Genomic DNA, 24773 nt, shown 5'->3' on the forward strand with positions numbered 1-24773 from the left:
AGATTATCTTCCCTTGAAGAGATTATTTCATCCTTCTAGGGATCACACAAGCCTGCTCCACTCCCAAACTTGCACATTCTGGGGAAGAGCAGACCCAGTTGACCCACCTCTACTGGTCACACCAACTGAGCTGCAATTGAGCTCTTGACATACCAGCCACTGGGCTAAGTGCTTGCCATGATCCCACCTGAGCCCACAGTCACCCAGGTAAGACCTACTTCTTAACTTAACCCTATTTTAGAGAAGGACACCAAAGGTTACAGAGACTGGGAATCCTGTCGGAGAGAATGTGGCTGCTACTAAGTGGTACAGAAGGAATTCAAGCCTGTCTCACTCCAAAGCCTGTGCTCTAAACCTCTATGCTGTTTTGTTCTCTGGACCTGTTTACATGGTCCACAGGATTCTTGAAAGGACAGGATTCTTGCTCTCAATACTAATATGTGAGCCTCACTGGATTAATAATAGCAAGGAATGTGATGCTCACGCAGCAGAGTCTAGTTTATTTTCAGACATCAGATATGATGGATTTCTAACAAGTGCTCCTGAGAGGCAGAGGCAGCCCTCGTCAGGAAAGCTGTTGTCTGGGCTTCCTCCAGGCTGGTACCTAAAGAAGGGCCTTCTTGGGTACATCCAGCCCCAGCATGTACGTGTTCACCTCCAAGCTCCTTAGGGAAGGGACACATCACCTCCTGGCACATACAGGGCCAGATGGACAAAGTGCTCCGTAAATGTTGAGAGGAACTGACACATGAAGTGGCCAACTGCCTTTGCCCATCTTCCTCACCAGGCAAGATGCCCAAAATGTGTCAACAGGATTTCACCTGAAATTTAAAAAAAAAAAAAAATTAAAAACACCAAGGTGATACTCAAGATCTTTATTGATTCAAGTGTAACAGCAACCGTTGGTGAGAATTTAACTTTCCCCCTAATTTCCAAACACTTGCTGGTTTGGAAGGACAGTTAGAAAAACAAGAAACAAAAACCTGATCACGGAGTCACACAGGACTGCCTCAGGACTGCGTGGTGCCCTCTGTTCTCCATCCACGACAGTGAAATGGACAGGCCGGGTAAGGGGATACCCACATTAAGGGAGACGAAGGGAAGACCAAGGAAAGTACTGGCAGTCTCTGTTTTTCCATTCAGAATGGATGGAACTGGGCCACTGGTGGCACAACGACAGGGAAGAACATTTTTTTTTTTAATATATATAAAACATTTTAAAGATGCTTAAAATGGACATCCGAAAAACGTGAGTGTCCTCTGGGCTCTCCAAGACACCCTCTTTAAGGTTCGCCCCTGGGTAGCAGAGGGTCTCCTCACCCAGGTGGCAAGAGATGGGCTCCATCTCCAGGCGAAGGAAAGGCACTGGCTCACAGTCCTCAGTGATTGGAACACACACCAGGAGCAGGATGCCTCACCACACAGCTTGCCCCTCATCTCTCGTGTTACTCCCCTACTCTCCTGGTTTCAAGTAAAAATGACCCTTGGCCTGGGCTTGGGTTTTTTGTTTTGTTTTAAAGATTAAGATGGAGACGAAGGGGGTACATTGGGGCAAGAATGGATATTCTGTGCTAGATTCATGCAATCTCAGGTGTTCAGGAATTTGGGGTTTAAGCACCGGCAAGAGCTCCCTTTGGAAATTTCAACGTGGCCAAATGATTATCAAGCACTGCAGCATCTCTCTGCCAGCCTCCCACTCTTAGAAAGGTGGCAGAGAGAGAGTTTAAATACCCCAGGAATGTGTTTCATCTCAGTACTATTTTCCATTGGGGATCCAGACAGTATGGTCTGCCAGGGCTGCAGGCAGAGGAAGCAAAGAGAAACCACAGATCATCTGAACAGGGACTTGAAATACTTCTCCTAAATCTAAGCTTTGCCAAAAGGTGTCAACTTCCAGGACCAGCCCAGAGAAAGAAATGTAAATTACAGAGGGTGGGAAAGGTGACAGTAATGACTGTATCAACCATCCTTAGTCTTCAATCAGACATGTCCGTGAGCAAGCCTCAGGGAAACGCCAATACTCAACTGGAAAAACATGACTAGAACAGGAAACGCCCCTGGGGTATAAGCATTCTAAAGAATTGTGACCCGACTGCCTCAAGATCTGATGTCATCTTTTATCAAAAGCTGGGAGAGAGGTAAAGCGGTGGGGATAGTAATGTGTGGTAACTACGCCCCCTTTCAAAGTCCAGACAGAAATTGCCCTCCCAAGGAAACAACGCTTCTTTTTTGTTTTTTTTGACAACGCTTCTTTAAAACAAATACTACCCCCTCCTAGATATCATGGGCAGCTAAGAGATTGGGTTTCGCAGATTAATAAATAGCTCCCCTTATCATGTAGTCCAGAAACATGATAAGGGGAAGTTTTGACCCAGAGAGAAAAGCACCGGGCCTCCCTTCTGGAGGGCAATGTAAAGGGCTGAGGGCCCAGGCTGCAAGCAGCCAAGATACATGATACCCCTAAGGTCTGACAGACCCAAAGCGCTGGTAACCCAAACAGCAAAAATAAAAGACCACCTATTTTGACTCCACCTCAAAATCAGACGGAAAAAAATTCATTTGAAGGTGCTTTGAAGATGAGTTCGTTAATTCTGGAAGAAGTACCTTTTCCTTTCTTTTTTTTTGTAGCTGCCTCAGCAGCAATGCTTTTTTATTCAAGCATACTCTAAAGCAAGCAGGGCTACAGACAAAATGCTGGGAAGAGTCGGAGCATGAATCCAAACAAGAATTTGCATCCTTAAGATGCCTGAAATCTCTAAAAACTTGGCACAGGTGCCAGAAACACATAGCAGACATTCACTAAACACGTGTTGAACTGACAAGCTTCATCTAAGTTTTTCTTCAGGGTGAAGACAGCACTGGTTCTCTTTAAGAACCCGTTTCCATCAGGAAGCCCAGGATGAGGTGGGCACGCAGAGTTAACCTGCAGTGGATTTAAAGAACAATAAAGCACAGACAGACATTTCTAATTCCCAGATGTTCCCTACTTATTGAGAAGTGGCTTCTTGAGTGACAGACCTGGCTCAAGTCTGCTTCAGCTGGTGTAGTTTGTGACAGCAGGTGCCAAGCATCGACTCTGGTGGGGACCTGGCTTCCGGATGCTCTCAGCTATGTCACCCTGAATCAGAACGGTTAGCTTTCCTCAGCCCAGTAACCCAAAATGTAATTCAAGTTTGCTCCCTTTGCTTAACAGCCCTGACTCCAATTAAGTCCATTTGAGTGGCTCAAATAGAAGGATCCAATTCGCTTTGTCAATTCCTGGCTAAAGGAGATACCGAGCAAGCAGTATTGAGTCTTAGATACCAAGCCAAGGACTTACAAAGAAGCAACCTTGGGCTGCTGGCAGTATACGCCAGGCAAATGTATAGATACATTCTCCTGGGAATTGCCATTTCTTGCCTCCCCTCTTAAAACTGGCAGTAGCCATGGGGAGAGAATCCGTTTTTCATCTGTTTGTCGATGCACATCTTAAGAGAACTGTTTTCAGTAACAACACCTCTCTCAGTATATCATCTACTTTAAACCTACCCCCTCTTGTTGACCTGGTTTCATTCTCTATTGGGGGCGAGGTGGTTTTAAAGTACACCCAAAATTCTTTGATACCGCTCCATGCAGTAGGTGGGGTGTAACTCCCCTCCCCTTGAGTGTAGGCTGGCTTAGTGGCTTGCTTCTAAGGAACGGAATAGGAAGGCGTGATGACGTGTGCTTTCGGAGACTGTCATAAAAGGCACTGCAGATTCCTCCTTGCCCTCTTTCTCTGGGATCACTTGCTCAGGGGGAGCCAGCTGCCATGCTGTGAGGACACTCATGCTGCCCTAAAAAGAGATCCACACAGAAAGACACTGAGGCATTTTGCCAACAGCCACAAAGAAAGCTCAGAAGTGGATTCTCAAGCCCCAGGTGACTGCAGACCCCACTAACATCTTGACTGCAACTTCCTATGACCCTGTGCCAGACCCATCATGTGAAGATGCTTCCCAGGTCCCAACCACAGAAACTGACAGATAATGTTTGCTCTTTTAAGATGTTAAGTTTTGGGGTAATGTGTTAAACAGCAATAGATAACTAACGCAGATGGAGGGACAAAACTCTTGGCTTGGAAGCTAGAAGCCAGCTTCTCTACACTGTGGTCTTGAGAACACAATAGCTATTTCAACAGAATATGAGGAAGTGGTGAACTTAATGCACCACACTACGAAGGAGGTAGAATCATGACAATGCATGTCTCCTGCTGGAATTTGGACAAGGTCATTTCTCACCGACATGGATTGTCCCCAGAAGTACAGAAACATGGTTTTCTCCTAAGAAGAAAAGTACAAATAATCAATAAGATTTTAAGAACCGCCTAAATCAAATGCTACCCTAAGGGGGTTCCCTTTCCAGGAAAAAGCCCAGAGAGATTATTCATTTAGGGCTTCAACTGTGAGATTCCTTCCAAACATACAGGAGTAAACCACCTACTGGATTCTGGCTTGCCCTGAAAATGATTCTATGAGGCATGGCACAAAGGTGTCATCTGTTGGAAGTTCATCTATTGCCTTGTGAAATTATCTTTGAAATGCCGATTTATGGAGGCCAAAGTATCTCTAGTAGCAGTGGCCTCCAGGAAGGAATTGCACCAAGCAGTATGGAGGTTGTTACAGAGATGGCTAAAGGATTGGGAAGCTGCTATATTATACAGCTGACACTCCCAAGAAGTACTAGAAATATGGCCTCTGATTAGGGGGCCACATGCAGCAATTCCTCAAGAGAGCAAACAAGGGGAACATGGCATCTTAAGACTACTCAAGCTGGCATGTTTTAAATTCACTCCCCGTCTCTCAGTGAGGAAGCCGAGTTTTCATGTGCAGCAGTAAAGAGCAAACAAGGGCACGTGCTTCTGCTGACAGCCCGACTACTCGCTGTAGTGGAGTCAGATTCCAGAGGATGCCCAGGCCGGGCCCTGAGGAGGATGAAAGCGTCACTCCCAAAGAATCAAGCTCCCAGGGGACAATGAGGTCCTGAGCAAGCTTCTCATGCAAATTACCAATGCACCTTAAGTTGTTCCAAGAGTATGTAAAGTGAAATTTGGAGTTTAATTAAAATCAAAACAGAGATACATTAAAAAGCAAACAAAAAATACTTTTCCATTCATCAATTTTTGAGACTGAAAGCATCTCCAAAACTGGAGATCCAGCTTATTCCTGAGAGACATCAACCATCACAAAAGGTTTCACTTTTTGAACTCTTCACATTTTGTAGCAGAAAACAGAACAAAGTTCCTCAGACACCCTTCCTTCTTTCTGTCTAAAATGTATTCGCAAACAGGGTCTCTTCATAGTTCAAAAGAAAAACAGCTTTCTATCTTAGCCAACTGGCCTGTTACTCTCACCCTGGGATCTGATCTCTTAATAAGAGGGTTCAGGGCACCAAATCCAACCAGAAATTCCCAGGACACCAGTGGCTATTTTACTTGTCTTTCTATGAGGAGAGTCACTCTCCCAGGATTACTGGGCCAGTCAATAGTCAGGACAACGGGACGGGGAATGAAGCAGCAAAGGGTAAGGGAAAAGAATGAGGTTCCATGAACAACCCAGGGAAGGCAGAAGGGTCCAGTTTCACAATCCACCCACTTACAAACTCCAAACATGCACACCCAAAACTAGAGCGAGAAGGAAAGAGCTCGTAAGGGACGAGGGAAGACGAGGGATGGTGACGTGGAACAGCAGACTCGCCTACGGACAATCCTCACCCTCCTAACACTGGAAGATGTGTAATTAAAAAGTTGCTGTTCAAAATTGTACTGAAAACATATCTAAAAATAGGTCTGTACTCATCTTAAAAATAAAAGGTCACTCCTCAGTTAAGAGGAGTGACAGATATTATCAGATACCGACACTTGAGGTATCCCAGATGTACATTTGAAAAATGGCCTGGCAGAGATAAGGGAGGGAAGGAAGGAAGGAGGGAGGGAGGGAGTGAAAGACGGGGAAATTCAGAGTACCATGGGAAAGATAGAAAAGCGGAAGGAACGCATTTTTAAGCCCATGCTTATCTATCTCAGCAGCCAAACAAAGCAGATCCACAGAGGAAAGAAGTTCAGCTCTTTTCTAAGAGCGTTTCTGAAAGTCAACTTCAAACTCAAAAATCACAGACAAGTAGCACAATGCTCACTGGACTGAAAAACAAGGACTACTGAGCCTGGGTACTCAAACAGTTCAATGTCTTCCGAGGTCATTCCTGGGTATCATCCTGTAGAGGACTATTGGGTTGGCCAAAAAGTTCGATCTGGTTTTTCTGTAACATCTTATGGAAAAACCAGAACGAACTTTTTGGTCAACCCAATACATCGGGCCTTATCCAAAGAGCCTCCGGGACCTACTCTGGGAGCAGGAGAAATCACGTGGATAGCTCAGAGTACAAAAGGATTGCAAGCAACAAGATGCAAGCAGGGAGGGGTGGGAAAAGGGGAGGAAAAAGAACAACTGGTGACCGAAGACCCCCTTCCGATGTAGAGTTAAGAAATGTTTGCACAATTGTGATAAGTAAACAAATGGGAAGATGAACTATAATACTAAAGACAGAAGACATTCCTCCCAGAGGAAGGAGGGGAAGTGGACCTCAAAACAGTGCCCCAGGGTAATGCTACCAGAGATGTACAAACAGCGTTCTGTCCCCAAGGACAAACACCTCAAGGTAAAAGAGAAAGCAGCTCTCTTCCTGTTTACTATTTCCATCCAAGGGTTTTCAAGACCCCAAACTCAGACTTTTGCAGCACTGAAACATGAGCAAGACAGGGAGGAGAGACAGAGGGTAAGAACAGGAATGATGCTGAACCTATCAAACCTCCATATCACTTCCCCAGACTTCCCAGCCAGCCAATTATTGGTAGGTTGATATTTGATTTGGGATTAAAAAAAAATGGGGGGAAGGGGGAACCAGAGGTTAACTGTTTTCGTCTGTGGGCTGCTTAGTTCTACAGAAATATGCGAAGGGCCTTCAATCTAACTGTCTAACTGGGAAGGGGAACAGGAAATAGGGAGAAGAAATAGTCAGATGCAGCTCATCTTTGCATCCTTTGGCACCCGGAGAAGGAGCAGGGGAGCAGGAGACTGCAGCAGGGATTGCTGGTACTGCCTCTTCTGTCTCTGCATTGTTGATCATATTGGCCAAATCAGGTACACACATGTCTCAGTGTTGGCGCTTTTCTTCTGATCCTCGCAGGACAGTCAGATGTCCATCTCAAACTGAGCATCATCTCCTGGTTAGAATGAAGAACAGGAAAAGTTAAGCATGAAGAGGTAAAGAAAAACAGTCTTAACTATAATTCCCTTTGCACAAAGGTCAAAAAGGAATTCAAACTGTCCCATTCCCTGCAGCCTTGAAACAACTATTCTGCTTTGCTTTGGCTAGTCTTTTTAATCTGGGGGAAAAACAAGAATGGCAGTCAAATCACCCACAGGGAGGAGCAATTGGGGGAAAGGATACAAGTGAAAACTTTCTGAGTGTCCCTTTGTCCAGAGGTTGACCAAACGGGAGCTCCTGGGGAGCACCTGGCCATCTATCAAGTCAGCACATTCTTCTGGAGGCTCTGAACTTTGGCCTTGCTCTGAATCGACACTTTGTCCATTAAAAACTCATTTGGAATTTGAGGAGGCAGAATGCTGGCTCGTGTAAAAGGGTCATGGAGTGCAATCTAAGGTGTACTTCAGGAGCTGGCCATTTCCACAGACACAGAGAGGACTCATTAATGAACGTGTGTGTGTGAGTATGGGGGAGTATTTACTGAAATATTATAGGCAGTCCTGGAAAACGGGGTGAAAAACCATACTGCTTTTCCCTACACCAGGGGTCCCCAACCCCCCAGCCACGGACTGGTACTGTGGGCAAGAAGCTTCATCTCTATTTACAGCCGCTCCCCATTGCTCGCATTACCGCCTGAGCTCTGCCTCCTGTCAGATCAGCTGCAGCATTAGATTCTCACAGGAGTGTGAACCCTACTGTGAACTGCGCATGCGAGGGATCTAGGTTGTGCGCTCCTTATTAGAATCTAATGCCTGAAGATCTGAGGTGGAGCTGAGGCAGTGATGCTAGCTCTGGGGAGCGGCTGCAAATACAGATTATCATTAGCAGAGAGGTCTGACTGCACAGAGACCATAATAAATCAACTGCTTGCAGACTCATATCAAAACCCTATCAGTGAGGGGCAAGTGAAAACGAGCTCAGGGCTCCCACTGATTCTGCATTATGATTGAGTTGTATAATTATTTCATTACATATTACAGTGTAATAATAATAGAAATAAAGCGCACAATAAATGTAATGCACTTGAATCATCCCAAAACCATCCCAGTCCATGGAAAAATCATCTTCCACAAAACTGGTCCCTGGTGCCAAAAAGGTTGGGGACCGCTGCTCTACACCACAAAAATGACGTTCTTCTTGTAAGAAGCAAGGTCTGTTTCTTGAGGGTGATGGAAATGGGAGCTATTAAATTGTTTTGTTTCTCTGTGTGTGTGTTACCCTTAGTCCAACAAAGCCCAGGTTCAAGGAGTCCTCTTTGGGATTTACCATTCCCTGATTTTGGATTCTTCCTCACCCCCCAACCCCCACCTATATTAGATCCGGTTATGGTTTAGAACTCAGGGTTTTCAGAACAATTCAATAAGCCTTGGTGAGGGGAGTGTGGGGAACCTTAGACACATATGACTGAATATTAGTTATAAGTGAAGCATCAACATTTTTTCAACCCACAGAAGACTGACATTTGAATCCCAGGGCTACCCTCTTGGTCCCTAATACCAGCATTCTCTTACCAACTGCATGCTTCCTGTCATGATTGTTCAAGTTGTTCAAATTGTTTACTTCTATTTTGGAGTCTTCAATTAAGGTGCCGGGGCTGGTGACTCCTGGGATATTGGGCAGGTGGCAGGGCGGGGTCTGAGCCATGGGAGAGTTGCGACGATCCAACAGAAACTTTCGATCATAAATGATTCGAGTTCCTGGAAAACAGGGTTTAAAGAAGACAGAAGTTTTGTATCCTGTTTCAAATACAATTTTAGGACAAGGAAAGTAGAAATTTACCTTCACTTTCCTTGCTTTGAAAAATAAGAACTTAGTAACAATTCAAAAAGGCAGGACTTCCCTGGTGGCGCACTGGTTAAGAATCTGCCTGCCAATGCAGGGGACACAGGTTCGATCCCAGGTCCAGGAAGATCCCGCATGCCGCGGAGCAACTAAGCCTGTGCACCACAACTACTGAGCCTGCGAGCCACAACTGCTGAGCCTATGTGCTGCAACTACTGAAGTCCGCTTACTCTAGGACCCATGTGCCGCAACTACTGAGCCCACGTGCCACTACTGAAGCCCGCACACCTAGAGCCCGTGCTCTGCAACAAGAGAAGCCACTGCAAATGAGAAGCGCACGCACCACCACGAAGAGTAGCCCCTGCTCGCCACAACTAGAGTAAAGCCCGCATGCAGCAACGAAGACCCAATGCAGCCAAAGAAAACAAACAAACAAACAAAAAGGTAGCTGAAATTATGAGGAATGAATCATTCTGGAAAGCAGAAAACTTAGTTCAATTTTCGAAAAATGAATAATTTGAACTATTTTGGATGGAAATTTTTCTAATACAGATTTTAAAACTTTTTACCACCTTAAACTGAAAACCAACCCTTTCTTGATGAATCCGGTTGATTATTATGAAACTCATTTATTATACTATGTTGTGACATAGGAAGTCTCAGGGCCTATTCAGTTGGTGCTCTGTATTTTCCTTATACTGAATAGGATTCAGATAGCCAGGTTGTGCTTATGGCCCTCCCCACCATGGTTTCCTTGTCTCCTCCCTCACTGTCTGGCTAAGAACCATCTTTTGTCCATGTCTTAGTTTGGTTGCCCTAACCAAATACCACATTTTGGGTGTGTTACACAGAAATGTATTTCCTTACAGTTCTTTCTCATTGTGTCCTGCCACGGGGGAGAGGGGAGCAAGCTCTCTGGTGTCTCTTTTGGGACACTAATCCTATTGTGAGAGCCCCACCCTCAGGACTTCATCTAAACCTAATTACCTCCCAAGGCCCTATCTCTAAATATCATCACATTGTGGGGGTCAGTGCTTCAATATATGAATGGGGGGGGAGCACAATTCAGTCTACAGTACACCCTTTACACCCATTCTAACTTGATACATCTAATCTGTTGGGTTTGGAAACTGGTGATCTGCTTATTTTAACACTATGTAAAATACGAGCAAGTAGGCTGGGAAGGCGCCTGATGGTTTTCCAATGAACAAAGGGAAGGAGTTTTAGTGGATGGATTTTGTTGTGTCACCTCCACTTTTGTCCTTGGCTAGGTTTCAGAAGGGTGAGATTTCACCGTGAGATGTTCTTACTAATATTCACGTTGCAAGTCGGAACAAGATTATTCTCACTTCTGTAGTACACTAAGCTTGGAAACTGAGGTGAGGTGGTGAAAAAAAAGCACAGGATAAAAGCAAGCTTTCTATTTCTAAATTATATATTAACAACAACATAAACATTAAAGAATTATAATTGAACCAAGTAGGAAATAAGTAGTAGAAATTCTACCTAAATGTGTCAGATATAAGAGAAACTTTGAAGAATTCCTGTGACTTTGCAGGGGCAATAAAATACATTTTTTAACTTCTTTGGGATATAATTCATGTACAATTCATTCAAAGTGTATAATTCAATAGTTTTTAGTATATTCATAGAATTGTGCAATCATCACCACAATCTTTTTTTTTTTTTTTTTGGCTGTGCCATGAGGCTTTCAGGATCTTAGTTCCCCGACCAGGAATTGAACCTGGGCCACAGCAGTGAAAGCGCCGGGTCCTAACCACTGGACCCGCAGGGAATTCCCATCACAAACTATTTTAGAACACTGTCATCATCCCCAAGATAACCCATATAAATTTAGCAGTCCCTCCCCACATTTTGCCAACCTCTCCAGCCTAGGCAACCACTGATCTGTTTTCTGTCTCTATAGATTTGCCTATTCTAGACATTTCATAAAATACAATCAAGCAATATGTGTCCGTTTATGACTGCTTCTTTCACTTGCAGGTTTTTAAGATTCATTCACGTTTAGCATTTATCAGTACAGTTGACCCTTGAACAATGCAAGTTTGAACTGTTTTTCAACAGGAAGTATTGCAGTACTATATGGTCAGTGTTGGTTGAATCCATGGAGGAAGAGAGCCAACTACAGGTTACACTTGGATTAACCCCCACGTTGTTCAAGGATCAACTGCACTTAATTTCTTTGTATTGCCAAATAATATTCCATTGTATGTATAAATCACATTTTATCAATTAACCAGCTGATGGACATCTGGGTTGTTTCCACTTTGAATAATGCTGCTATAAACATTCACGTAGGGAGTTCCCTGGGGGCGCAGCGGTTAAGAATCCTGCCAATGCAGGGGACACGGGTTCGAGCCTTGGTCGGGGAAGACCCCACACGCCATGGAGCAATTAAGCCCGTGCGCCACAACTACTGAGCCACGCACGTAGAGCCCGTGCTCCACAACGAGAAGCCACCGCAATGAGAAGCCCGTGCACCGCAACGAAGAGTAGCCCCCGCTCGACGCAACTAGAGAAAGCCCGCGCGCAGCAATGAAGACCCAATGCAGCCAAAAATTAATTAATTAAAAAAAAAATCAATTGGCCGTAATTGTGAGGGTTTATTTCTGGACTTCCACTGATCTATGTGTATCCTTATGGCAGTAATACACGGTCTTGATTTGTAACAACTTCTGAAATCAGGAAGTGTGAGTCTTCTAACTTTTTCTTTTTCAAGATTGCTTGGGCTATTTTAGGTCTCTTAAAGATCCATATATGAATTTTAGAGTCAGCCTGTCAACTTCGGCAAAGAAGCCAGCTGGGATTTTGATGGGGATTGTGCTGAATATACAGATAAATTTGGGGAGTAGTGCCATCTTAACAACATTAAATCTTCTGATTCATGAACATGGATTGTCTATTTATATAGGTCTTCTTTCTTTCAACAATGTTATCTAGTTTCCACAGTATATGTTTTGTGCTTTTTTTGTTAAATTTATACCTATGTATTTTATCATTTTTATGCTATTTTAAATGGAATTATTTTATTTCATTTTTGGATTGTTTATTGAAAGTATACAGAAACACAATTGGTTTTTGTATACTAATCTTGTTTCTTTCAGCCTTACTAATAAACTCACTTGTTTTAATAGTTTAGTGGATTTTTAAGATACATTTGGTTTCAAATGCACACAAAATAAACAATTCAGAAGAGGAGACACCCTGAAGAACTAGGATCTTAACTGATGCTGTTAATGTTCTTAAATATGGCCAGGGAAAATATGGGTACAAAACCACGGTATTTTAAGTGTTTGAATTTTAGATCACTGCAAGCTGAAAAAATTAACTGTAGCAGATACAGAGCAAAAAAAAGGGAATTAACATGTGACTAAGGATTCTGTGGTGTAACTGAAAAGCATTTGACATTCAAAAACCAAAACTATTAAAAGAAAAACATTAAGACCTGACTATGAATAAAATGCCAGGGGAAAAAACCCTTTATATTTCCTTTTTTAGATATTGTGTTTACTGTGAAATTATATGAATTCCAAGACAATTAAAAACCTAATATTCAGGGTCTCTTATACATGTGCATAGACACATTTTCTGAAGCAAGAACTTCCAATAATTCAAATTTCGACTGCCGGCCACATTTATGTCAGCCCAATTCAACATCAACCAATGCATCCACAACTAACTAGAGAAAAGTTAACCATAAATTCCTAAAGAAGGTTAAAAAAATCCATAGCTTGCATATAACACAATATTAAAATGGAGCATGATTTTAATAAATTGATGGAGTGTTAGAAAAAGAATCTATTTGACATTGACAGTGGAAACTTTTTCTGTCCAGTGAGTGTTCCATTTCCTTTTCTATGAAAATCATCATACTCCTTGGTTTTATATTGAAAAGTTACAAAATTCATAGTATCGTATATGCTATTTATTGACTTTCAATGTTTCCAATCAAACCATAATAAAAGTGAATTATCATAGTTAAGGAAGAGTATGTAAATATTACAGACCTTGATATTGTAAAAAATAATGGAAAGGCAGACCTACCAGGGAAGTAGAGGCAGGACAGGTAGATAGTATAATCTCATATGGTGGAGAGTTAAAACTATCAGATTGAAACACAAGAGGTTTAAATATAGTATTTACAGTTTTAAAGGTAACTACCCAGAAGAACCCAAAACGATAAAACAATCTACAAAAATTGGTAAATGGAGAGAGGAGGGAAAATGAGAGGATAGAAAGTAATGAAAGTGTCCTATATGCCTCATTTTCATAATAGGGAGTCAACAGTATCATCCAATGTTAAGAAATCAAGAAATTGTGGTATACGTATATTATTTACAGTAACAGTGGTGTAACCAATAAAATCACTATAAACAGAAACTGTTAAAAGCAGTAGTCTCTTAGCATTTCTGCATTTTATGTGCTTCTGTTCAATTTTTCTTTTTCTATTTTGTTTTTAACGCTTGCATATATTACTTTAGTCTTCATGTTTGGATTTCAAAACAAATAGGAATCTTTAGATCTAGGTCAACATTAGATATCTATAAACATTCTTCATCCCTTGGTGACCACTTTTTCGGATAAATCTAATACCCTGACCCAGCATTTTCTAAATGCTACATTCCTAGGAGAACATGAGAGTAAAACTGAGTCCCTTTGATGGAGAACAGAGAGGAGGAAAAAAAAGGCTCTATCTTTTGATCTAAAAACTAGTGATTTTCAAATGGCAGGGAACAAGAGGGTGAATGAAGGCGGCCCAAAATTATGCTTGTGAAGATGGTTAGTACACAAACAAGGTCATTCAAGCCTAAGGGCCTCTTTCAAGACCAAGTAGCTTAGTTTAAATGATAATTAATGCATATATTAAGCTATATACACCCAAGAAACTGTATAACCTGAAATAAAACCACCTAGACAAAGTCCACTATAACATGGTTAACTGACAGGGTAGTAGTTACTTTACTTTTGCAGGGTCCTGACCATAAAACTGTTTTTAACTAAGGCTGCTTCCAGAATTAGAATTAAGCATCCACTCATGCAAATAGACACTTCAGAAAAAGAAACAATAAGTAACTTGCCCAAATTGAAAAGCTTGAATAGCTGGTGACAAAACCCTCCAAGAAGGCTGAGATGAACCTACACCCTCCTAACAATATCCTAGGCAAGAAGGGAGAGTGTAGGGTCAAATAGGGCTTCCCGCAGGGGACTTTAGCCATCAAAGAGGAAAATCTTTCTCAGAAAAGCGTTAGTGGTCTTCCTGCTTACAATCCTTAGGCCAGAACTGGGTCAGATGCCCGCCAGCCCAGAGACTGGGGAAGCCACAGAGTAGTCAGGGTGCATCTTCTGGGACTTGGCACACTACCACTTTAAAAAAATGAGGGAATGTAGGGTAGCATGGAAAAAGAGTGAACGGCTGTTGGGCTGGAAACCAATAGAGTCAGTCACGTCACGTCTGTATTTAATATTTACCTAAATTTAAATCCTCATCTTCCACAGTAGGAAACTGTTAATATCTAAAACTGAGAAATAGCATTAAATCATGTTATTCAGAAATCCAGAGGTAAACGCTAGAAGAAATGGCTGAAAGAGTTTAAAATGGTTTCTCTGGGGAGTGGAACTGGAGATGAGATGGGGCATGAGAATGTTGCTTTTTGTTATTAGCCTAATACTATATGACTTTTAAACTTTACTTTCATGGTTACAAAAAATAAATGTAAAAGAAAAATAAAAGGGTGATTGCATGAATACTGAAGGCATTTTGCTAAGTCAAACAAGTCAGTCACAAAAGACAAATATTTTATGACCCCACGAGTATGAGGGACCTGGACTAGTCAAATTCATAGAGACAGAACATAGAACGATGGTTGCCAGTGGCTGGAGGTGGGCAGGTAATGGGGAGTTATTGTTTAATGGGTATGAAGTTTCAGTCTGGGAAGATGAAAGAAGTCCTAGAGATGGATGGTGGTGATGGTTGCACAACAATGTGAATGTACTTAATCATGGAACAGTACCTTAAAAATGGTTAAAATGGTCAATTTTATGTTATGTATATTTTCCAATAAGAAATATATATGATTTCAGACTTCTAGCCTCCAGAAATGTAACAGAATAAATTTGTTGCTTAAAGAACCCCCCACCATCAAATTTTTTTTTAAGACCAAGAAAAAGTGTTAAAAAAAAAAGCAAACCCCATTATAAGGTATCGGGGAAAAAAATGACTCAAAAATAATTTGCAAATATACATACATACATAACAGACTGACACTAAAGCCATGAGGAAGAAGGTATCCTTCAAATCTAGAAATGAAAACAACAACATCAACAACAAAACACTTGGCAAGTAACCTCAGTATTCCATTAGAAATTCCTGACATTCTCCATCTATGCCTCATGTAAGGGCCCACCAAGAGAGCAGAAACAGATACAAGATGAACAAGCAGCAAGTGTTTCCAATACACTCAGAAAGGTAGTCTGCCGCTTTCCCTCTTTCCTCCCAAGCCCGTCTCCCCCAATAAGGGAAAATAAGAAGTGAAAATACAGAAAGGACTTACAAATACAGTGGTTTTCTTTGCTTTTTATTATTCCAGCTTAAGAGGGTGATTAACAAGGCCTGTGTTTGATTGACTGTGTTAGAGAACATTCTTCAATGAACTACAGTTTTAAACATCTGTTCTTCATGGAGGCTCTGGATGAAAGGACAGACTCCTAAAAGCTCTATGCCAGATAACCCAGAGGAGGCTAAAAGCTGCCTAACCCAGTATCCTCCAGGGAAGTTGATGGTGGCCAAACCACATTTACTGTGTACAACCAGCAAATCCCTAAAATGCTAATAAAACCATGAGAGGGACAATTTTTACATCAAAAAAAGGCACAATTGGAGCCAGAGTGTATTATAACTTAGTATGGCTAAATAATTATGGCAAACGGAAGACTTCCAAGGTTTGTGAAAAGCCAATCCTTATGGTCCTTTGATTAACTCCAATAAAGATTTCCAAGATATTAATGTCAAAGGATGGCTCCCTGCCCAATCACGTAGGACACTGCCATAGCAGAACACAAACCTAGGCTGAAAGGGAAGTTGATAATGACCATCTTCCTATGCAGAAGGTCCAGCGCTTAGAAGAGGCTTTAGACAGCATCTGGCAGAAGGCTGTCATTTTACAGATGGAGAAACTAGCATCCAAAGAAAGATCACACAGTGACACAGGAGCCAGGAGACCGACACAAATAAGCAAGGTACTCTAAGCAAATCGGGCTCTCTTGAGTCTTGGTTGCAAAATGATCTGAAACAAATGACCTTTTTAGTTAGTACCAGGTCCAAAGTGGTATACAAACCACAAACTAATCTCAAATAAATGCCGACTGATTTTAAGTCTATCAAAATGAAGTACATCAAATATGTCCACGTCTGTTTGGGCTTGAACATTCATCTTGAAATAAATTTTCTCAAGAAATGCCTGGCTCTGATTCCAGGAAAATGCTGGTTGGATCTGCCAGACTGTTGACTGCATCCTGGATCAATTCTTTGGATTAGATTTCACAGATGTTGTGGTTCAGCCTCTGTAATGCTAATAATTAATGAAGGTTCGCTCACTGCTTTGGTATGGGGAAAGCACTCAGATTCAATCCTGGCTTTCATTCCCACTTCTTGTTTTCCTCCCAAGTTCACTCCTCTTGAGCACTTAAAAAATAAAAATAAAAACAATGCATATATACATATCAATGTCTTCTACTTTTACTCATAGTGAGGAACTCATCAATAAAGTTCATAAGAGGCAAAGAAGCCTACTGGAGATCACTGGTCTAGGTCACTTTTTTTCAGTGCTGCTTCTTCATAATGGTTCTAGGAATTTATCAGACCAGAGAGTGGTTTCATTTCAATGTAAAAGCAGCCCGGCTCTAACATAAACATTCTCTGGTAATGAGATGAGCACCTTTCTCAAGCTCAAAGGATTAATTATGACATCTTAAAATGAACCACAAGCCTCTCAAACTTTCTGATAGGTACCTCTTAGAACCCAGAGAGCAATGGTCTATCTTCACCAGTGCTCACTTCTGCTATAAACAGCAGGCCATTTCTAAAAAAATTAAAATTGAATGAGGTATTACACTGATACTAAAACCAGACAAAGATACCACAAGAAAAATACAGACTAATATCCCTTATGAATATAGATGCAAAAATTCTCAACCATTAGCAAACTGAATTCAGCAACATAGATAAAAAGGATTATATTCCATGACCAAATGGCACTTATCCCATGAATGCAAGGCTGGTTCAACATCTAAAAATAATTAACATAATACATCATACCAATAGAATAAAAAACAAAAATCACATGATCATCCCAATAGATGCAACATATATATATATACATACATACACACACACACACACACACACACACACGCACGCACGCATTTGACAAAACCCAACACCCTTTCATAATAAAAACATTCAACAGACTAGGAATAAAAGGGAACCTCCTGAATCTGATAAAGAGTATCTACGAAAAACCACAGCTACCATCTTACCTAACGATGAAAGACTGGAGGTTTTCCCCTAATATTGAGAACAAGTCAAGGGAATCTGTTGTCACTCTCTTGCCATTTTTGCTCAACACTGTACTAAAGGTTCCAGTTCTAGCCAGGGCAATTAGGCAAGAAAAACAAAACAAAATGGGGCACCTAGATTGGTAAGAAAGAAGTAAAACTATCTCTATGCACAGGCAACTGTGATCTTGTATATAGATAATCCCAAGGAATCTATAAGAATTGAATTGTATTTTTCAGTTAATTGATCCTTGCTCGTTAAGGATTTTACTTTTAAAAACTACTCAATGAAATGAACAGCTTCAGTTTGTCGGGGCATTTGTCCTAAGGATCTGAAAGATCATTTATTCAGATATAAACACTCATAAATTTCTGAGCTTCTGGCTTCAAACTGTAGCCTGAGTATCAGGTGAAGAGGTCCTTTAAAAATGAGCCACACGGGCTCCCCTGGTGGCGCAGTGGTTGAGAGTCCGCCTGCTGATGCAGGGGACACGGGTTCGTGCCCCGGTCCGGGAAGATCCCACATGCCATGGAGCGGCTGGGCCCGTGAGCCATGGCCGCTGAGCCTGCATGTCCGGAGCCTGTGCTCTGCAACGGGAGAGGCCACAACAGGGAGAGGCCCGCATACCACAAAAAAAAAAAAAAAAAAAAAAAAAAAAATGAGCCACACATCAGATAGATAGCTGCTGGGTGTTATAACACAGGTTTTAAGGGATCTTTGCAAAACAAAGTTCTGTGATAGACAAATTTGAAAATGGTAGCCTAGGCCTTACCTATTCAATAAGTTGAATGACAGCAAGTTTCAACTGACTTTTGTTTTATTATAAATAGATAAGCAAAAATCTTTTTTTTTAAAAAAAACTTTTGTTTATTTATTTTTGGCTGCATTGTGTCTTCATTGCTGCGCAAGGGCTTTCTCTAGCTGCAGCGAGCAGGGGCTACTCTTCGTCACAGTGTGCGGGCTTCTCATTGTGGTGGCTTCTCTTGTTGCGGAGCACGGGCTCTAGGCACGTGGGCTCAGTAGTTGTGGCTCATGGGCTCTAGAGCACAGGTTCAGTAGTTGTGGCGCATGGGCTTAGCTGCTCCGCAGCATGTGGGATCTTCCTGGATCAGGGCTCGAACCCATGTCTCCTGCAATGGCAGGCGGATTCTTAACCACTGCGCCACCTGGGAAGTCCCGCACATTAATCTGTTCATCGAAACACTTGGGAGCCAAGAAAAAGATCTATCCTTCACCAACAAACTACTGTCCTGCTCAGGCTCTCTTCCTCTCCAACCAGATGAACTAGCTTTCCCACATTAACTTTACCTTGTCTGATCTGCAAATCTTTTTTTTTTCTCATCACAGCCTTTACTTTACTGCTGATTGGCAGTGAAGCATCTCCTACAACGTTATTTACTACTGTAGCTATTTGAGTTCCAAAAATTATTTTGGCTGATTCCATATAAAAATAAAAAACCTTACATTCCTTAGTCATTAGTTATGACATGTCCACACACCAAAATATTTTTTTGTCCATACAAATCCATGAAGCCTGAATATTATTCAAGACAATATCGAAAAATTGAAAGGACTTGACCTGCAAATCTTTACACTGTCTCCAAACCATGCAAGACCCCTCCCATAAAATCATCTTTAAGACTCCAGTCCTCACAAGGTCTTTGCACCAGGGAACAACCCTGGTAGTGCCAATTTACAGACTCATCACGTTCCACCCTTCCCGGTTCACACACAGGCCTCCGGAGAGCAGAAGGGAGTGGTGCACTATCAGCCTGGACGAGCTCTGTCTTCCCTCATCAGGCTGTGACTGACGTGGAGCAGGCAGAGGCACTCCCCTCCACACATCACGCTGCTATATGCCTTGCGGCTGAGGGCTGCTGCCTTCCCAGGCTCAGAATTCAGTCCCTCATCAGCAAACATGCACCCAACACAAAACTGAGCTACATCTTCTAGTACATGCTTTGGCAGCTGACGAATATGAGACTACAGCCAAATCTGCTCCGGAATGACAACACATGTTAATTTTTGTTACTCTGAGATAAGTAAATGCCATCTTCCTCTAACACAAGGCAAAGTGACTGGACAACTTTCAACATGTTTTTCACACACTTCTCACATGTAATCATGAAGTCCTTTGGTTAATAACTGAAACGAGAGAGCCAAATAAGTACTCTTGCTGGTTCAGAAGTTTTGGCCTAGAATAAACTCAGCCCAAGGTCATTGAATTAGAAATTTTATAACAGTGAGAAACTGGCCTTCCTTCCCCATATCTACACAGAGCTCTATTCATTTCTCCCAAGAAAGGAATCAGATTAACACTCAGGACTCCCCCCAAATACTCTTACTTTATTATGGCTCACTCCAAGTGGATTCTTTTCCCTTCTTCCTGTCTTCTCCTTTATCCCCAGACCCTTCCAATGGCCTTCAGTGAACCAATCAATCACAGCAACTCTCCAGCTGGCAGAGAGGAAGCACAGAGTATGAACAAGATTTCAGACCATCATAGTTAGTTCCCCTCTGGTGCTCTTGTTATGGCAACAGCATACTTTTCCACAGCTGATGAGGATGTTATGCAGGAAAAGAAAGGCAAAAAGAAAGGCTCAAAGAGGTCTCTGTGTTTCTGCTCACTCCCCAGAGCACAACCCTCCCACAGGGAGACAGTTCAGAACTTAAAAAAAATAAGATAACAAAAAGAATCGCATTAGCTAGCATTCCAGAGGTAGAAGAGTCTTTTTAAATGTTTGTAAACCTCCTTTCCTAGGAAAATACACATCTTAAGACAAGAGAGGAAAAAACTGGACTAGGTATCAGGACACTAAATTTGCGACTACCCACTGACATTTATTAGCTGTATGACACTAACAAGTTACTTAATTTCTCTCAGTTACAGAATGAAAGCATTAGGTTCCTTCTTAATGTCACAAAAGTGAAGGAGACTTCAGTAACTTTACCTTTCATTGAGGCCAGAAGCAGCTTCTCAAAGTTAGAAACGAACGTCATTCATCCCCATTCCTCCACAGGCAGATAAAACAAAATAAAATCCAAGGGCATTTTGAATTTACTCAAAAATTTTACTCTTCCTTAATAATGAGAAAATGTACACTTCTAAAAATACGAGAAATACAGCAAGTATGTTTTCACCCAACTCTCATTTTCCAAACCACAGGAATGCAATTTTGAGAAACCTTTTCAAGGGTAAGCTGTATCCTCTGTGGGGAGAGATGGTAAGTTCACTGTGCTGTGAATGTCCTTGCCCAGTCTGATCATTTAGGACATTCAGCACATCAACTGTTATCCTGGAATGCTCTGACATGTGTATGACACTCCAGAAAGTTTCCAGAAGTTTGAGACAGAAAACTCTAATCCCCTTCCTTCCTACTAAATAGATTTTTCAATACAAGCCTTCTATCGCTTTTCTAAATGTTTTCAAGTCTGAAATATATAAGTTAGCACTTGACTCTTTAAAAGTTTTTGTTTTAGAACTAAAAAGCTTTTCCACCCCTAACCCCCACCAAGATTTTAAGACCATTGAGAGCAAAGACTGCATTTCCTACTTTTGTCTGTAGTCCCCTTTTCTGCAAAGCACTTCGCTAGACCCACAAAACTCACTTAAGGTACCTAACCGGATTAATTCAGGTGCCTAGAGGTGACCAAATAACAACCCTGGTTCAGGGAAGGAAAATTACATGAGAGGAGAGAGGGAAATGTAACAAAAGAGATGAACAAACCAGCAGAAAATTGGAAATTTTCCAAAGCGGGGGGAAAACTAAATCAGTAAGTACTGAACATCTAGGCAGCACTGAGTTAATTGCTATAAAATAGTGATTAAATCCAATCACAACAGTGCTATATCTTATAAACACATTATGTAAGTCTTTGTGTTAAAAATTTAAAGATGACAATGTGCTCTACCAATAAATATTGGCTCAATATAAGAGATGAGCTAAGATGACAAGTATTTAAAACAGAAATTAAAAACTGTAGAAACCGGGACTTCCCTGGTGGCACAGTGGTTAAGAATCTGCCTGCCGATGCAGGGGACACGGGTTCGTGCCCTGGTCCAGCAAGATCCCACATGCCGCGGAGCGGCTAGGCCCGTGAGCCATGGCTGCCGAGCCTGCTCGTCCAGAGCCTGTGCTCCGCAACAGGAGAGGCCGCAACAGTGAGAGGCCCGTGTACCGCAAAAAAAAGAATCCGCCTGTCAATGCAGGGGACACGGGCTCGAGCCCTGATCCAGGAAGATCCCACATGCTGCGGAGCAACTAAGCCCGTGCGCCACAACTACTGAGTCTGTGCTCTAGAGCCCGCACGCCACAACTACTGAAGCCCGTGTGCCTAGAGCCTGTGCTCCGCAGCAAGAGAAGCCCGTGCACCGCAACGAAGAGTAGCCCCTGCTCACCGCAACTAGAGAAAGCCTTCCCGCAGCAGCAAAGACCCAACACAGCCAATAAATATATTAATTTAAAAAAAGAAGTGTAGAATCTGGAGACAGGGTCAGTGATATTTGAGAAAGAAGTAGTGTCTATGTACACAGAGAGGCAGGATAAATGAATCAGTATTTCTGGCAGAATCTTTCCAAGCACTGTAGGAACTAATCCAGACTATGAGACAGGCTTCTATCTTTTTTTTTTTTTTGTGGTACGCGGGCCTCTCACTGTTGTGGCCTCTCCCGTTGCGGAGCACAGGCTCCGGACTCGCAGGCTCAGCGGCCATGGCTCACGGGCCCAGCCGCTCTGTGGCATGTGGGATCTTCCCGGACCAGGGCACGAACCCGTGTCCCCTGCATTGGCAGGCGGACTCTCAACCACTTTGCCACCAGGGAAGCCCCAGGCTTCTATCTTTAAAGTACGCCTAAAGACTATACCCTTACTTTAAAAGCATTGTAGCTTGGCTGTCTGAAATATGCCAAAAAGGGTGTCCCTGTGGCTCTTCCTTCAGGGGAATAATGATTAATATACAGCTAAAAGTTTAGTTCCTTCCTCAAAGAAATAATATCTGAGTGCAGTTGCTACTATGACATAAGTTCTGAACTGCTGGAAGCACAGGCATTACGGAATTCACAAAGAATTCTGGAAGAAGTTATAAATCTCTGTCCATCGCCTTGGAAAACAGTATCCATTTCCTAAAAGCTGTCAGTTCAAGTTCAAGACAACCCTATCTGGAGCAGATTCTGATCTGCCAAAATCTTTCACGATTAAAAGGCCAGAAGATTTCAGCATGTTCAGGGTCTGGCCTTGAACAGATCAGGTGAGGAGGGAGGTTTCTCCAATGAGGTAAGCCACCTCACTAGAAACTCCACTCCTCTGCAAAGTTATAACGTCCTTAAGCCCAGTTCTCCACACTTATTGATGAACTTCTCCTGCCTGGGTCATTTAAAAGTCTTCCAAGGCAGCCACCCCACCCCTAGAGTGGCCTGGCTGGATTCCTCTGTAGAGCTCTCTCCTAGATTTTTATCCCCTGTTGGCAACGTCTTCTTACTCTACCGCCTTGCTATTGTGCAACTGATTAAAGGATCGCCCAGGCCTAACTGCAGGGGATTGGTTGTGGTACAACTGGTGAGCCCAGCCCACAAGAACGAAGCTAGCAATCTTGCAGACTGCAGGGGCTGCCAGCAAAGTCCCAACCCTCTAGCCAGAGGCCGTCACCAAAAGGCAAAGTTACGAAGTTAAAAATGAAGCACCATTCCCTTCATAATGTCCTTCAAGATCGCAGTCCAGTCTCCTCCCTCTGGAGAAAAGCCCAGTGAGGGGAAAGACAACCTTTGAGCTCCCTTTTCCCGTGACCAATTAATTCAACGCTCTTCACCTCTACCCCAGTGTTCTTCCTTGTAAACAGTTTCTGGTCGTACTTTGAAAAGCAGTGTTCAGAAACCCCGCTCTGCATTGCCCCTTCCCCAGGATCAAGCAAGCCCCCCAGCAAGGGTGCCCTGCTTGACAACGCCCTCTTCGATCTACCTCCAAAGGCGGCGCCGCCAAAACTCTACCCTCAAGGCTGCCAGCGCTCTACCCTCAACACTATTACTTGAGCACTATTTTATCACTCCTCCTCCAGCCTGGGGACTCCCCCCACCCGCGGGGCCTGGTCCAGCAAAGTAAACAATGCTGTCAAAGCAGGATAACACTGGGCGAGGCTTCCAAACTCCGCATTCCAGCCTTCTCCTGGTGTTCTAAAAGCAGCTAAACAAGTCATCGCAGCGTCCCAGGAGCGACTTACTCTCCCCAACTTCCTTTCTACAAAGGCCCGGGAGACGGCTCCAAAATCAAGCGTCAATGTGCACAACTACACAATATGTAAGAGGCAGAGGTAATGCGGAGTGAGTGCAGGGCCAAATGTAGACGAATTTGCCCCGGAGCAGGAGGAGAGGGGGCAGAAAACTGGGCAGAGTGCGTAAACCTGCCACGAGGCGGGAACAAGGGCTTTTTTTCGCTACAGGAGAGCCACTTCCCAGAGTGGGCACGCACTGAATCGAGCTGCAGGCGAGAGAGAACGCGAAGTTAAGGTTCCCGAAAGCTGTCTCACGGGGGCTTTGGTGGGGCTGCGGCGGAGCCGGGGTGGCCGGAGCGGCCAGCGTGGACACGCCCTGAGTTAAAGGATCGTGGCGGGAAACTGAGGGGACACCGCGGAGGCTGGCGCGGACGCGCTCGGGAGCCGGCTCCAGGCTCGGGTGAGGGCCGCGCGGGCGGCCGGCGCTCACCTCCCGGCGTGGTGGAGAAGAGCGTCCCCCCGGGCGTGGTGCAATAGTCATGAGGTAGCTGCGCGGCGTCGCTGATGGGCACGGTGCGGGTGGGGATGGCGCGGCTCTGGCTGGGCTGGTGGCCGTTGCCGGCGGACGAGGACATGGCTCTGGACGCGGGCTCTCGGGCTTTGTCCGGCGGGTGGCCAGGCGGGCGGGCGGGCGGGCGGCGGCGGCGGCTGGGGGCCCGGGCTGCTTCGGCTGCTCCGGCGGGCGGAAGGGCGGGCGGGGCTCGGCGCGCTCCGCTCGCTCCTCGCTCGCTTCCTCTCGTTCCCTTGTCCCGCTCCGCTCCCGCCGCCGCCCTCTCAGCCGCCGCCGCCGCCGCCGCCCGTTCCTCCGGCCTCCGCCAGCAGCCTCAGCAGCAGCAGTAGCAGCAGCAGCAGCAGCAGCGGCAGCAGC

General features: G+C 43.6%; 1 protein-coding gene across 3 annotated transcripts; it reads right to left on the reverse strand.

Moving 5' to 3' along the window:
* Positions 1–474: 474 nt before the first annotated feature.
* Positions 475–24773, reverse strand: EIF4EBP2 (eukaryotic translation initiation factor 4E binding protein 2). 3 transcript variants are annotated; one of them, XR_003437891.1, is made up of 5 exons: positions 24336–24773; positions 8796–8981; positions 7166–7240; positions 4260–4301; positions 475–3815 (listed from the first exon to the last, which is right to left on the reverse strand). XR_003437891.1 is itself a non-coding variant. In XM_027130002.1 (4 exons), the coding sequence occupies exons 1-3, from the start codon at positions 24478–24480 to the stop codon at positions 7209–7211; spliced, it is 363 nt and encodes a 120-aa protein (XP_026985803.1). In that variant the 5' UTR covers positions 24481–24773; the 3' UTR covers positions 475–4301; positions 7166–7208. The 3 variants fall into 3 exon arrangements, 2 of the variants coding, with proteins under 2 accessions (XP_026985803.1, XP_026985805.1); XM_027130002.1 differs by having other exon boundaries at positions 475–4301; XM_027130004.1 differs by lacking the exon at positions 4260–4301 and having other exon boundaries at positions 475–821; positions 24336–24772.

The sequence above is a fragment of the Aethalodelphis obliquidens genome, unplaced genomic scaffold, assembly GCF_003676395.1.
Source record: "Aethalodelphis obliquidens isolate GAN/ISIS:26980383/991018 unplaced genomic scaffold, ASM367639v1 scaffold37, whole genome shotgun sequence".
Classification (NCBI taxonomy): Eukaryota; Metazoa; Chordata; class Mammalia; order Artiodactyla; family Delphinidae; genus Aethalodelphis; species Aethalodelphis obliquidens.